Raw genomic sequence first — 16,645 nt, forward strand, 5'->3', positions numbered from 1 at the left:
ATGCGGTCAGGTTGGCGCTTGTGTACGCATACACGTTTAGTTGCACGTATCGCATTGTCGATATCGCAAATAGATAGTAATTCCATGGTGGTCAATCGACACCATAAATCGATATTTTGCTTTTGATCAATGGCTTTGACTTTTTTCGATTAAGATTATTTTCCTCATTCTTTGACTGTTTGAATAGCGATGGGGTTAAAAAGTTATTTTCTAGTGTTTATCTCAAGAATAAAATTATTATCACAATCACAAGTCCGACGGTACACTAGAGCATGTGTTTATCTGAATTCGAATTGTAATAATTAATTAATCTTTTCATATAAGAAACATCGTTGAATTGAAAAAAAACCGTGAGTTCTGGTGCCGTGAAAATGAGGAATCTCGTTATAGAAAGGGCATTGAGATGCTTTGACCTGCCTGCACACAACTTTTCAGTTTGGTGGTCATTATGTTTATAGACATTTGTATTATAAGAGTTTCTAAGGATCGCATTATTTTATAAAATTATATATATTGACGAAATTGTAAAGGGTAGCGGATTAGTGGCAAGGGAACACAAGCTGTAGAAAAGGGAAAAACAGAATGATCATCCAGATGATAAAGTATGTTGCTTGTTATCATGTAAGATTAAAATAGATAATTGACCTGCCCTTCACACATTCTTGTTTCCTTCTCACTACTACAAGTTTCATGGCGTAATACTTGATACCATCTTCATATGAATTGAAAAAATTGCTAAAATTCCAATTTTTGTTGCACGACAGAGAAAAATAGTCAATAATTTGAACTGACCAATTCTTGGACATTTTAAACTTCCCGCTTTAATCATAAAATAAAATTGAATTATAATTGTTCGTAGTTTTTTCTTTTGAATTAAGCATAAAATGTATTGCAAAAATGTACAATTAAATAAAATGTTGATTTAAAAAATCAAAACTTTAGTCAAGGATAATTACGAGTATTTATAATGGAAAATTTTATCTTTTTGCTTGGAAATATTCTATTGAGCCAAATGTGTGCGATGAGTTTTTGCGTTGCCGTATATAATACCAAGACACGCCAGTAAGAAGATGATAATGAAACAAGCTCGATATAGTTATGATCTTTATTACATAATGCACTTATATGCTGCTTGTATATAAAAGTACAGAAAACCTATTTTTTGCAGCTTTGTGCGGTTTTTGCATTTTTTTAGTATCTCGTGGTGATACAATCTCGTATTCCTTACCCCTTGTTTCTTTATCCTTTTATTGTTTTCTGCAAAAAATTATATATAAAAATATACTTAACTTGGTACATAATGATTACTTCAAAATAAACTATATTTTGATAAAAGGACAACTCGTCAGATTAAAAAAGAACGATGAAAAAATTTACATAAATTTTTTTTTCTCGAACAAGACGCTTAAACAAAAAAACCACAAAGAACAGTGGTGAATAAATGTTGCGCCAATTTTCTCTGTACTCTACTGCTCTGTATATTTACATATACATACATATATATTTGACGCGCAGAGCAGAGACGTGCAGAACGTTCTCCAACTTGCATCGGCTGGCTGCAGGTATATGAGCGCGTCCAGCATAAGTCGGCCACCCCGCGCGATTACGGCATTTTTGGCCGAAAGTGTCGTATGTTTAGCTCGCTCGGAAACGTTTACCAAGGGTCAGAAAAAAAATCCAAACCCATGGATCGATAGATTTTTTCCTTCTCTTTCTAGTGGTGTAACTCAAAAAATTCTTAAAAATTGATTTTGAGGTTAAAACTCGACTTGAATGTTTAAGTCGATTTATCCAAAAAATGTATCCTCCGATTTCAATTTAAACTGCACCAATCGAAAGAGGAGGCAAAAATCTATCGAAAACCATGTTTTCCAGGATGGAGAAATGATAAGAACTATTAAAGATATCGAGATGAATAGCGCGGGACGGCGCGCGCGGACCTGTTTTCCTGCCTATGTCTTTTCGACTCGCTAAAAAAATGCTGAAAAAATAATTTAAACACGTAAATCGATAGATTTTTTCCTCTTCTTTCGATTGGTAATGTTAATTTTGAGGTCAAAATACTAAAATACTAGAAGAAATATTGACTTAAAAATTCAAGTCAAGTTTTGACTATGAAAAAAATTTTTGGGAATTTTTTCAACAACGCCATCAGAAAGAGGAGGAAAAAATCTATCGATTTACGTGTTCACATCATTTTTCTAGCCTTTTTTAAGCGATTACGAGCGAGTCGAAAAGACAAAGACACGGCGCCGCGCGTGTGCCGCCGCTGGCGCACGGAAAACAGGTCCGCGCGCGCCGTCCCGCGCTATTCATCTCGATATCTTTAATAGTTCTTATCATTTCTCCATCCTGGAAAACATCGTTTTCGATAGATTTTTGCCTCCTCTTTCGATTGGTGCAGTTTAAATTGCAATCGGAGGATACATTTTTTGGGAAAATGGACTTAAACATTCAAGTCGAGTTTTAACCTCAAAATCAATTTTTAAGAATTTTTTAAGCTACACCACTAGAAATAGGAGGAAAAAATCTATCGATCTATGTGTTTGGATTTTTTTTCTGACTCTTGCTAAACGTTTCCGAGCGAGCTAAACATACGACACTTTCGGCCAAAAATGCCGTAATCGCGCAGGGTGGCCGACTTATGCTGGACGCGCTCATATATAGGTATACCGCAGACAACACACAACTTCTCTCTCGCAAAGTACTTCAGCATCAGCAGAAGCAAGAGTAGCAGCGGTGGCAGCAGCGATTCTTCTCTTTCACCGCTTGCTCGCTCGCTCGCTCGCTCGTGCGCTTGTTCCTCATCAGTTCTTCGCAAAGCTCCGGCAGGTGTGCATGTCGTTGCTTCTGCGCTCCAATGTAAACTTCTGTCTCGGATCGTGTACACTTTTTGAGCTTTGATCGCGCTTGTTTACTCTCGTATTATGAATGTGCTGTTAGTAGTGCAAGTGCGCGCATTTTTCACGCGATGAGTGATAATTAATTGCTTTTATATTATTATTATATTAAACCGTTGAACGACCAACGAAAGGCAAATGATGTTCATGCGGACGATGTACGGTGAGATCGGGGGTTCTGTCAGTGCTGCCGGAGGAGGCCAACAACAGCAGCCGCAGCAGCAGCAACAACAACAACAACAACAACAACAGGCACAATCGAAAAGGCCGCGATTCATTTATCGCCAGAGAAGTAAAGATTCGGCTGGTAGCTATGATTCCAACACGTCATCGACAACAACGACGGTGAGTTGACAGGGACTTGGGGCGGTGTATTGTTATATTTTTGTCTCGTAGAAGCTGCGTAAAACATTCACGAGAACAGCACTTACGAAAGTGGTGATCTGCGGTTACGATTGTACGTATATATATTCGCGTATATATACACCTATAAGAGATCGGTACATGCACAGAAACATATACAGTCTCGTGGAGCGATGCTGCGCTGCGATGATGACCTCGATATATTGGGGGACCCTCTCTCCCTGTCGTCGTCGTCGTCGTCGTCGTCGTTGTCGCAGTTTGCTGTCGATACGTATATACTTACTTACATACAGTTGCGGTGTGGCATGGCGTCGGTGACGGTGTGCCTTGGGGAAAATGGGAAAGGTAATGCGCTGCCTGCCGCATGGCTTAATGCACGAAGATTCTTTTGCGCGAGGTCATGCGTTAATCGTTATTTAGGTTTTCAGTGTATGTTTGTTTGCGTGTGTGTGTGCGTGTAACGATTTGGTACAGTTGCTTCGATTTGCCACTTAAAGCGAGCCTATCATTTGTCATTATATTAGTTATTCTCTCCGAGCGTAGCTCGACTGCTTCGGCGATTGGTATGTGTCCTCTGCCATCAATGTTCCGTACCGCTCATAAAGCATGTGCACGTGAAAACTCGAAATAACGTTTTAAATCTCTTTGTTAACACAACGACGCGATCGTTTTTTCATGAGTATCAAGCGTGCATAGACTTGAACTATGAAAATACAAGCACACGCGTGTACAATTATTCAGGTCAAAGAAACGCGTGCTCTTTGCAACTCGCAACTAAGGATTGCAAAATCTATTATAAACTTATGTACACTCACATGGACAAAAATCCATTTATAATATGTATAAACTATTAAAAAACTATTAATCAATCGGTCGTTGTTATTATTATAAGTTATCAAAGTGCGGTATTTTTTGCAAAAACAGCTAAAACTCACAACTACTTTTGAGTTTCAAGATGAGCCCTTATGCGCACAGTTTTCAGCGATAAAAATGAAATTATCACAAAATTAGAGAATGAAGACAATGAAAATCCGATTTGAAGGAAAATCGATATAATGCGCTCATGTAGCTAGCTCGTACCGCCAGAATTCCTTTCTCACGTGCTACTGTCTCTATACACGCTGCGCGCTGCTGCAGGCCTGCAACACATTCTTGCAATCCTATTGCATGCAGCGGTGGTGGCGTCGGCAGCAACGTTGCTCGCGCTTGTCGTTTCTCTGTGTAAGTGCGCTCACACATTTTTCGACTCAGCTTGCGGGCAAACTCACAGCAGCCAGCTCGCACACACAGTATTTTGAATGCATACAGCAACAGCAGGAGGGGAAGGAAGAAACGATCTCGCGTGCTATATACCTGCACACAGACGTATGCAGACAGAAACTTGCATCCACGCCAGCGCATGGTATATAACTGTATAACCACCAGCAAATTGGTTCTATACAAACTCTTTCGGGTGGCGCGCAAATTTTCGTTCTTAGAAAAAACCATCATATTTATATACTCGGCAAAAACAAAGTGGGTTGAAAAAAAAAATGGATTATAACGACAGCGGTGTGCAGAGCGCTCACACACATTAATGGGCTTTTAATTTGCGAGACGTTCTAGAACTGCAACGCGTGTATATGACTTTACAGTTAGAGTATCGCGCCGTCGCAGTAAAGTTTTTAAAGCTCTGAAAGCGTCTCGTGCGAGCTCGCGCGTTATTATATGCCGATCCATATTTTGATCGAGTTTGCGATGCGTATATTTATGAACGTCATATAAAAAGTATAATAACAAATTTATCGAAGAAACATTTTCACCTAAGATTGCGATAATGCATATATTCAACGATCGGTGCGCCATATAACTATTAAAGATCCGGCGATGATGCATACCGGTTTTTATGTATACATTGATTTACATTATATATCCCCCTCTATCGAACTCTGCGCGCGTGTGTATGTATTTACACGCGCTTATCTTACACGTAATGTAATGAAGCATATTATGTGGATTGCAATTAGGGCTCGAGTCTTTCTCCCTCTCTATTTCTCTCGCATTTATGTAGGTCAACGGCTGTATTATGTTGTTATACATGCGTATGCACATTCGCATGTGCAGTTGGATGGCCGATTTTCTCTTTCGCTAAGATTCTCCCCATTATAAATCGAGTTATATTCTCTGTGATTGCAGACGATGAGTCAATCGCTCCAATGTCTTTGGCGCACATAACGTACTGCACTTACACGTACGGACATTTACGCGCACGCTGCACGCACGATGATGATTGTTCAATTTTGTAAACAGCCCGCGCGAACAACTGCACAAGTCATTTTTATAACAGTGCATTTTCTTTTCGATTGCGGGATTATCGTTTTATTTTCGCATTATGTGTACGCGCAAATATTGTGCGAGCGTGTAGAGTAGTGCGACGCGGAAAAAAGAGAGGAGTACTGCGCGTGCGCGTGTGCGAATTAAAATTCAAAGTGCACAGCGATACCCGCAACGAGATACACGCGATTTTTGCCGTGGATCTTACAAACGCAAAATAATAACTCTCTCTCTCAAAAAAATAGTTGTAACAAAGAGGCACAAAACCGTTTATATTATGTTACGCTGGCAAAAGAGAGAGAGAAAGATTATATACAGTTATCTTATGCAAGTTTATATACAGCACATAGACTGAACGAAGCGCAAAGAGTTATACATATATGTATAATAGAGATTGGCCTGCATCAATCTCTCCTCCTCTTTCTCTCGTCGATATTTTTTTGCGCGCGGCTGGCATGTGCTTAGAGCAAACCTGCAGCTCATCGGTCGATGGAACGTGAGAATACTCGAATCTCGCGCCGAAGCTTCGAAGCCCCTCGAGAATATAACGGCTCGACAAAACTATTATAATAAAACCGGTCATTGGCATCGGTTCTGTCGGCGACTCCCGAACGTACGCAGTCAACGGGAGGTGCTTGCAATCTTATCTTTAGATTTTGCGATCTTGCACCTTCTTCTTCTTCTTCCTCTCCTTTCTTTATTGTTCGTGCGCCTTTTTACCTTGTCGCTGGAAATTTCGTAGCTCGTGAGTCGCATTATATATGTGTGTAGTACCGATTTCGCGTATTATAACGCGGGCTAACATATTTTTTTTTGAAAACCGGTTCGCTCGCGTATAATTCACACAACTCATTTTGACATTTGCGATGCACGGCCTGCGTTCGCGCGCACGCGTGTGTTAATTTTGCCTTTTTTTCGCATTGTTTCACACGCTGTATATATCGTACAATATATATGTGCCGCCATGTTTGCTCGGTAGGTGTCTGTTTGTTTTTCCACTGCCTTGAGACATTTTTTTTTCGCGCTCGCACCAAAGCTCTTGCGAGCTACCTTTTGATTTATATTCTCCGATTTTTGCGAGAAATATATTTTTTTCATTAGAGAAATGCGGGTATTTTTCCAAATAGAACAAATGTGTATGATTGCAGCAGGATGTAGATTTTATAACAGTAAAGCAGGGCACTTCGCATGTGGTTGTCAAACAATAAAATCTTGTAAATTTTCTCATGCAACCCTCTTTAGTTTTGTGCGTGTGTGTGTGCGTAAACAGCTCGTCGCCTGTGCACGCGAGTACGTACTCGTTTCAGCATTTTTGAGAATTTCGAGTTCCTGAATACTTAATTTCAAAGTCAAATGAGTCGCAAAAAAAATTCTGGACGGAGCTACATGAAATTCGTTTCGCGCAATAGCGAGAAGACGAAGAAACTCTCGCGCCGCGTATAGCATTTATGACACAGTTTTTCTTTAAGTTGAAAATGATACCCCCATCAAATACTTAGCATCCAATTATACATTTCTCTCGGGCCTAGCTGTGCGCCGGTAAGAGAAAATTTCTTCTTCATAATAACTAATAATCAAGCGTATCGTGACGTACCTTTCGGAATATATAGACGCCGCTTACACTCTCGTTTTAATAAATCGCAATTATCAATGCTGAAGCACACGCGCCTGGCAGATACTATTTTCATATTTTTAATTACATTTTAGACACACGCTTGCACAATAATTTTAGCATCAAAATTTCTCTATGCCACTTTAGAGCTCGTGACAGCGTTCGCTGTGTACATGGCGATTTCTTCTTAAAAAAAAGTCACGGAAAAAAGAAAAACGAAAAAAAATCGAGCACGTGAACGTTGGATTTATCGGTCAATTGGTGCTGCGCTCGTTCGCTTGCACGAGCTTGTGTATGTACTCTGATGTGTGTGTGTGTATATATACGCAAGATGGTTTACCGTTATTACACGTTGCAGACGTGCAAAGTTTATGTGCATGTACGCCTATATATACACCTACGACAGAGCATCGCAGCTGTTTCGCTTAGCTTGTAGCCTCGCATCTTTTGCTTCGAATGATCGGCATAATTTTATATACGCGTTGCGCGATGTCCTAAGCTCATATCTTTACTATTATTTTTATTTTTTGTCTTAAACAAAAACTTCTACCACGGTGACCGCAAGGATAACGTGCTGAAATTAATACGAAAATTTCAATTATAAAAAAAGTGCTGGTATTGTAGCGGATAAATGATTTGCGTTTTAACCTCTGCACTCGGTATAATAATGCACGCGGTGCTCGCCTGCAATGATTAACTGCGTTACGTTGTGTTTTTCTTTCTTCTTCGGCGCGTTTATTATTTTATGATGCACGCACAAAAGCTCGTCGTCGCAGCCGATTGTAAAAACCATATGGCACGTACTGCGGCGCAGCTCACAATATCTGTACCGGCCTGTATTATGTGCGAATAATGCCGCACGGCGCACACAATACGTCGAAGACGAGCGGATCTGCTATGGTTTCTCGGCATTGCTATGGCGGACTCTGCATATTATATACTCGCTCTAGCACGTGCGACTCGTCAAATTTTTCTTCTCCCCCTTTTTCCACCTTGTATAGCTTCTTCTTCTATTTGCGAAGGCATACGTCTTATTAAATTCAAAATTTTAACATTGACACTTATAATCGAGCGACAGGTGCACACGAGGAGTATTACGTTATGGTAGATAACGAGAAACTTTAGAAGTTGAGCATTTTTAGATAAATACGCAAAGCAATACCGTCACTAACTATTTGTTGAAAAACGATATTACAAATTTTTTTACGTTAGTTAACTTATAATTTTCGCAAGCGTGACTAATTGTAACGATCGATCTCTCTGCCATTTGAATCGTTGTCAATCGAGGCATGAACGGGAAAGTGTCGAGTAAAACTGTTATGGCCATTATTTTGCATTTTCATTTCTTTAATACGCAGCGCACATGCACGAGCGCAACGCAATGGGCGTTTATTGTATTATGAGTTATTATTTAACGCTTGGTTAACTGCGACACACACAGCAGACCACGCCAGGCTTTATTTGGCTGGTGAAAAGCTCGCTTTATTTACGGTGCACACACTTACGACGGCTATTGTGATAGCGAATTTAGGACAATAGGTTGATCGGTACACGCGAATTTCGATAACTGACACGTAAATTGCTTCATTCATTAAATGAGTTAACGCATCATTTGTTTTGATATACGGCAGTTTAATGAAATTAGACTGGCGTCGTCAAATTTTATTTCCAACTTTGTTTGACGCTGCAGCGCGGCACATGCGCGTGGGTCAGTGGCGCAGCATTTCCGATCGAGCGAGCGATCTTCGCGCGACGATTCTCACCGACTTTCATTGTTATATGCTCGTTGTTATACAGGCACACACACGTACACCCACAGGGCTGCTCAGCCTGTACATATATTTTATGCACTTTATGTATGTAACAACTTCTCGAGGCTCTCGTTGGGCCGCGCGCGACACGACGACGATATCGGCTTCCGTGCTCCTTTTTCTCAAATTACACTTGTGCAAAAGTAGAGCGTCCGAACGAATGGTGAATTCAGGTGCTTTTTCCATCCGCTCGTGCTGCTGCTGCTGCTGCTGCAACTGCTGCATCGCAAAACAAGTTTTTCGAAGACAAAATCGTGTTTGGAAGAGAAGGAGAGACAGACTGAGAAAAAAAACTGCGATGCTTGCACCGTTAAAAGACCGCCTTACCCACACACACACACACACACAGCAGGACTGATTTAGAATGATGGTGTATGGCTGAAGTTTCTGGTTTTGGAGCATCTGTCTCGTCGTATGACAATCCGACGAAACGTTTGGACCGATTGGAAAATCAAGCAATTTTATTGCGTGACATTTATTGCGCATATGACCACACGTCGTAAAATATTGCACGAGACACTAGACATTGACTGTAAAATACATGTATGATGGAAAATAGTTGCTTGAGCTTATACGTGTACTTGTATATGGTTGATTCTCTGCAAAATCGAAAGGTCAGAAAATTTTTTTTTCTGCTAGCATGGATGTCATACATGTTCCTAATTTTACTAAGAATTTTTGGGATCATCGATCACTTTTTACTGAGACCCGATTTTGACGTTTTTCCAAAATGATATGCTTATTACTATTATTTAAGTAAATTTTTGCTTAGTCCCGAGTGATTTTGAGAAAAAATTTTCTAATAATTCCTTATTACTATCGACCTTTTTTCTCATCCCTTTCCAAAGTTTTAAATACTTTCGGACTTTTCATGGCCAATAGACTTAAAAGCGACCCATCGCAAAAATTTAGGAGATATTACTTGATTAGATTTTGGAAATACGTAGGACAAAAAACAACAAGTTTTTCATTCTGTCAGAAAAAAATAGTTTTCCGATTCGATTTCACAGAGAATCGACCATATATTCTCGCCAAATGTATGCCATTGCACACTTATAAAGCAACTTTTGCCTACCGTTAAATCATTACTCAAGTATCTTTTGTACTTTTTCGTACACGTCGTACGACCTAGCACAACTATAAATACGTACTTAATTATCGAAACGTCGATGATAAATAAAGTGACATAGAAAAGTGTCTTATGTATAAACGGCGCGTGTCACTTTGAGAGCGAAAAATTTGCACGAAAGCTCATTATGAGTCCGGCTGCTTGACGCGGTGTACTTGAATTTCTCTGGACTACACTACATAGGAAAAGAGAGAGAAATTTTATAATGAGTTATCGTAATAAAATATTTATGTAAACATTCTCATCGTTTTGCTTGTTTTCGCGATCGGCTTATCGATCGGTGACTTTTTTCTTTTCGGATCTAAGCACGCAGCAAGCCTGAATCAAATATTGTACGATACATTAAATGACATTTTATAATTGAAAGCTTACATTGCTTTGATTTATAGTCCCGGATATACATAAATGTGTATGAGCGTATATCAATAAACTAAGTAAACGATCGTTATATTCTATTTTTTAGAAATCAATAATTTTTCTGATACACACATTCGTCTAGTTAATTTATATAATAATAATAAAAAGCAAAGCAAGCACTCGTATCCACATTTCAGGATTAAATAATAACTCGTTTCCGCGTGATTTGCGAATTATCGGATTACCGCGCTCAAGCTCGTATTAAATATATCTGTACGAGGCTTGTCCGTTGGCACGGAGTCGCGCGCCGTCGCTTTTCTCACGAAAATCCGCGTGTCTACGTGGTGCAACGCGATACTCGCGGCCGGCGCAAGCGTACGTATCGCGCCGGGATTTTCACGAACGTGCACAGCGAGCCTCGTCTCGCGCCTGTGCGGCATACACGCGCCGCTACTACCGCGCCTGGCATATAGTCGATACAAAAAAAAAGACCATTGCCGCCGACGCGCGCGTGTGATATGCGCGTCGAGCCTCCTCCGTATACTGCACGAGAGTCTACTCGAGCTTCGAGCTCATGTTTGCCGGATAGTTAAGCGACCGAGACGTTTGCGCAAATCGTTTCGTCTCTTCGCGCGCGCGCGAGCGAACCAACGTGCTTAGAGTTGCGCGCGGCCGCGCCAACGAGGGACACAACCGCTATGAGGATGTGCGTTTATATCGGTGTGTGTGTGTGTGCATGTGTTCGTTCGGCGCGACCGATGATGCATATGGTGCGCGCGGGCACGCGTACTCGGCTCGCAGCTCCTTTGCACACAATGCGATGCGCAGCTTTTCAAGGGCTTCCGAGAGCCCAAAGCTTCGAGTATATTATAATAAACGTTGGATAATGAGGCGGGATCAAAGCAATGCCCTTGCGAGTATCCTGTTGCGTGTGCAAGGACTTGATCCTGTTAGAAACAATTTGTGGTTCGATAGCTTATGTATACGTGGAACTTCGTGCATTGGACTTTTAAAACTTTTTTGCATCGACCACGCCGGACTCTACTGTAAAAAATAACAGCTTATCTGTAAGCCCAGCGTATGCAAATCCTTGCTCCAAACATGAAAATAAATATATCGCTGGGTACACATGCAAACTTTCAACTCTTATGCCTTTATAGTAATCTTGTAATGCAGCTTTACATGTGGCCTCGACTCCTAGGTTCTTTCTCTGCGACTTGAAAAGTCAAAAAAAGTGTTTCGTGACGTGCGCGTGCGGCGCTTTGTTCGACTGCGACTCGTCGAGAGCTCGTGTCCGATTTTATGCGCGCGCGCGCGTGCGACTCGTGTGAGGCTCACTGTGCACATGGCGATCATACTGCAGCGTGTATAGGCACGGGGACACGGAGCAGCGCGCAATCGTCGTCGAGCTCGTCGCCGACTCGCTGTATATCGTGGCAACAACAGGCCAGGCTCGGCTGCACGAGAGCCGAGTCGCGCAGACGTAATGCCCACGTGCGTAACCGGGGAGCAGAAATGCGAAAGTCGTCGTCGACTTTACAAAAGAGCCTTAGCTCTCGCGCGCGAACTCATGCGATATATAGATATTGAACGAGCTCGGCCGCGCCAAGCGGTCCATGTGTAATTTCCTTTAGATACTTATACACGAATCAGCGTTGACTTTTGCGGCTCTCCTCGCATAGTCGTGCTGCAATGCGCGCATGTAATTATATTTATAGGTTCGGACGATGAACTTTTTCCCCGTTCGCTTGCTGGACCATTGCGACGAGGTATACGCGAACATTAACATTATCAAAGCGATTCATTGTTATGTACTTTTTAGATGAATGAACCTGCTTATAAGGCCTGTTACATTACAGCTAGAATGAGTGTGTACACACATGCGCGTTAGAACGCACTATTATGAGTCACGATGAGTTTATTAAATCTGCAGTTTCTTTGCTGTTTCTTGCTTGCTTATACGAGAGGATGCAAGCTCGGTAAAATATTGCTATTTTCTACTGTACATTAGCTGCTGCAGTTGTTGTTGTTGTAGTTGACTTCGTACTAATCCATTTTTCTTGGACTTTTTACCGAACGTTTCTTGTTTTGAAATCTTTCGCATCTCGCTATATTATATAGTTTTCTGTTCAATATGATACTCGACGCGATGACGGCGCGCGTAAGCTCAGTTGAAAAAAAAAAAATATTAACCAATGCTTCATCCTTTGTTTGTTTGAATGTGTATGCAATTCTCGAACGCGTAAAATTACTCGCATATGTTAATGTTTCAGTAAAAAAATCGATTTAATATTCTGTAAAAAAAAATAATTTTATTGTCTTTTTTTAATTCAGACTGGGCTCGTAAATATGTATTAAATTATTTTGCTCGATTGAAGAAACGTTTATAATTTAATATGCATTCGACTCGATCTGTAATATAATAATTGCATCCGACGAGCGTAGGTGCTGAGAAAAGTACGAGAAAAACATCCATCGTTTCATTGGTCCGTCCGATCACATTATGCAATGAAATAATAAACATAAAAGAAGAACACAGGCGCGCATAAATACGAAGAGACAAGACAAGTGACTGTCCGACCAATTACATACGAATGGCTGACGTGTATATAGGTTCATAGGAGAGACAGAAGGACTCGTGATAGGAGCTTTAAGGGCTTCACTTCATGTGCAATGTGCATCGTATGCACGTACACATACGTACAGGGAGAAAGAGAAGTGTTATACGCCGTAACTGTAAACGTATTTAAAGTCTCTTGGCTTCTTCTTCGTCGTCTCCTTCTTTCGTACCCTTTGTCGGTGTCATCGTAGATGTACACAGTATAGAAACGATGTTGCAAAATTTCAAGTGTAAACTGCAGTTCTTTTTTCCCTCTATTTTTTTGTTGTAGAAGAGAAAAATTTTCGCCACAAAGTTTCAGACATGTTCAAAATGATTTTGAAGAGAAAGCATTGCAAGCATAACGTGTCTCAGGTACATTAGCTCTACGGTGATTTTTCATCGCACATTACACCCAGTCCTCAAGAGTAAAAAAAATACCATGTAAAACTTGTGCTTTCGAACCGATCGAACCGGCTATAATCACGCATACATGATTTTAGCCTTTTTTTTAAATGCTTACGCATCTACATTATACCTGAATTCCGTCTACAGTGACGCGCTTTATTTTATCTAAAAAACATTATGCTTTTATGCTCGAGTTGGCTCGAGAGGACTTCTGTCGCGGCCATGCGACATCTAGAATAATAAACTCGGTAGAGCTCTCGTCCTTGCAAAAATTGAGCAACGTCATTACGAACAGAGCGAAGCTAAAAATTTCACATGATGCCTCTAGTGCGTGCTTTTCCTCGCGCGCAACGAGCGCCTTCATAAAACTCGACGGATCTCAAAAAGAAAGCAATGTGCATTTGTGATAATCATCGCGGCGCGCTGCGTCGGAGGAGTACGTATATGTGAGAGTAACACCGGGTGTCCGTCCAGTTGATATGAGTTATACGATCGCGAGCTGGCAATGTTTCATTTTATTACGCCAGCCAAACGTCGGCTTTTGCAGGTTTTGTACGCAAGCAGCAGCAGCAGCAGTTTGCGCAGCAGCTATACGAGACGTCAAAAAATAGAAATTGAGTAAATATAAATGATACCGAGTTGACTAATTACGTGGAATTGAAAAATAATTGAAAAATACATATTATACAAAGTCCAATTGCTGACGCACGCGCACGCACGTACGCGCGTGCAGTGCATAAATATAGTGCGAACTTTCTAAAAACATTTTAATGCATAACGAGAACATAAAATAAATCATAATTATGTACTTGATATGTAAATCAACTGCTTTGCCGGATTTTTTCTTATAATTCCGTGCTTAGAATAGATGATATCGATTAACCGATACCGAGGCTCGTAGGCTGTTTTCAAAAATAGTTTACATGCACAGCCTCGATGAGCAGATGCGCTCGCGCCTACATCGGTTTCGCCTATATTATACATCGCGTAAGCTTATTGAATTTTCATTGCATCTACATCGGCACGAAAGAATACTATAATATATAAAATCGCTGCGCAAATATGCGCAACACACAATCCTCGCTTATGCTAGATGTTACGCAACATCGCCGCTCGTTCGCGTATAATAATCGCGTATATATACGCCAACTTTTGCTTTCATCAAAACTCATTAGGGGCTTTGCATCCTCGCACCGACGCTGCCGCTGTAACAACACACGACCACACGTCAAAACACGTGGTGAAATCGCGTTTCGCTTTCTATCATACCGTGTCAGAATTTCGCCAGTGTTTAAATGTATGTCGGATAGGCTTAAATAATAATAATGATAATAATAATAATAATGAAAAAAAAAACAAATTGTAAATCATCGTTTTTGAGGGATACAATAAAAGCGTCAGAGTTTGAGTCAAAGCTTTTAAAGAGCCGAGTCGACTATGTAGCGTTTATGTGTCTAGATGAGTGAAGGTTCATGGGTTACGACTATCAAAAATTGTACACATATGTATTTCGCTAACTTCAGCAAGCAGCTCAAGAATCGTTTACACGGCGAAAGTTAGGCTAATTATCACGGAAACATTATACAAAAGATGGATAGCAAGTAGTTATATGCGCTCGAGTGCTGTCGGTTATAAATATATTTATTGAAAACGCCAGCAAATGCGTGCACGCAGCGTATGATACACTGCACAGTAGTGTCAGTGCTACTTGTCTCGAAGCAGGACTCGCATTTAAAATGAAATTATTGGAATTAGATTTGATGTTATCGGAAAGACAGATCTAGCTGGAACTGTAGCTCCGTATATTGCCTGCTTCCTCTTTTTTTTCTCTTTACTTTTTCGCGAGAAAGGGGGGAAGTAAATTACCTCTAAACTTACATTTCTCCCTCTCTATCTCTTGATGACTTTCACCTCGCAGATGCACTTCAAATATCGTACATAATTTAAGGTTACTCTAAAAATCGATCTAGTTTAGTATAATTACTCGCTCAAGAGCCGCAATATTGGTCTCTAATTGAAAATTGCGCTTTGCTCGTATTATATGCGTGCATGCATATTATATGTTGCGCAAAATGTTCTGAACTATATCGTCAACACGAGGAGAACAAACTTCTTACCTCAGCATAATCGTTCGATTTGACTACGAAAACACGTAGACCACTTGGCCGCTCAGTGAGTTTTCGTGTTTGTACTTTTTTGTCTCGGCGCGTAACGTAAATTCAATTCAGTGGGCTGCTCGTGCAAGTTGACACGAGAGGCACCCACGCAGCCGCCATTACGGAAGACAAAAATGTTCGCTCGGCTGCAGGAAAAAAAGAAGAAGGAGGAAAAATTCCTTAAGCTGACTTTCTTAACTTGGTGCATCCGTCTGAGTTCGTATCCATAAGTGAGTATATGTATTCACGCTGCATGTCTGCTGCTACAATGTTTAATAGCGTTTGTAATGCCTCGCGTGAGTGCGGTGCAAAAATATCGGTCTGTGCAGCGCTTTTTCTCATTGAAAATCGTCAACTTGCGTAAGCAATAAACGTTTTGATGATTTTTTTCCTTTTCCCCAATTTGGCTGAACGAACGATCGACTCTCCCTATAGATAATGAGCAAGTACCGGTCGATATAACGCCGTCATCTTCGCCCCGCGGGTTATTACTGAAAAAAATCGGAAGCGAATTTATCCGCCTCGGGTCATTAATTGATTCGCTATTGGATCATGCAATGCCGCTGAGAGAAATCTGGATCTACTTCTTTTTGTTATTGTTAGATGCTTGTTTACAAGTGCAGCAACTAGACTCAATTAAATGCACCCTTAATTGTTTATAAAGACCGACAAATCGTTAATTTCTATGCATTTCGCTTAGGATTATTTAATTAAAGCTCCGCTAGAACTTGGAGTATAAATAGCGAACGAGAAGAAATAATAATGTTAAGATTTATACATCTCGATGTGGCGTTGTAATATATATTATTTAAGAAAAATAAAGGCATTGATAGAGATCGCGATCAGATAAAAGTGGGTAGGAAATGCCATTGGGCTTAGAAAAGTTACGCATTCGTGCGTAAAATTCAATATAAATATAATAAAACATATATATAATATGTATCGCAATGTACAGGCTTCGGGTGCCGCGAGTGCGGCGCGATGGAGAATTTTGCTG

General features: G+C 40.6%; 1 protein-coding gene across 2 annotated transcripts in view; it reads left to right on the plus strand.

The window, feature by feature from the left end:
* Positions 1-16,645, plus strand: part of LOC106650102 (serine-rich adhesin for platelets-like) — a 50,242-nt gene that overhangs the window by 8,031 nt on the left and 25,566 nt on the right. The window contains exons 1-2 of one of the 2 annotated variants that reach the window (XM_023461190.1): positions 2,839-2,938; positions 3,035-3,245. The exons of the other annotated variant lie outside the window; for it this stretch is intronic. Of the exons in view, the coding sequence (XP_023316958.1) occupies positions 2,928-2,938; positions 3,035-3,245 (222 nt within the window). The 5' untranslated portion in view covers positions 2,839-2,927. Of the gene's footprint in view, positions 1-2,838; positions 2,939-3,034; positions 3,246-16,645 lie in introns of those variants that run through there. 2 annotated transcript variants of the gene reach the window in all.

Source organism: Trichogramma pretiosum, unplaced genomic scaffold (assembly GCF_000599845.2).
Source record: "Trichogramma pretiosum strain Unisexual culture from Peru unplaced genomic scaffold, Tpre_2.0 scaffold15, whole genome shotgun sequence".
Lineage (NCBI taxonomy): Eukaryota > Metazoa > Arthropoda > Insecta > Hymenoptera > Trichogrammatidae > Trichogramma > Trichogramma pretiosum.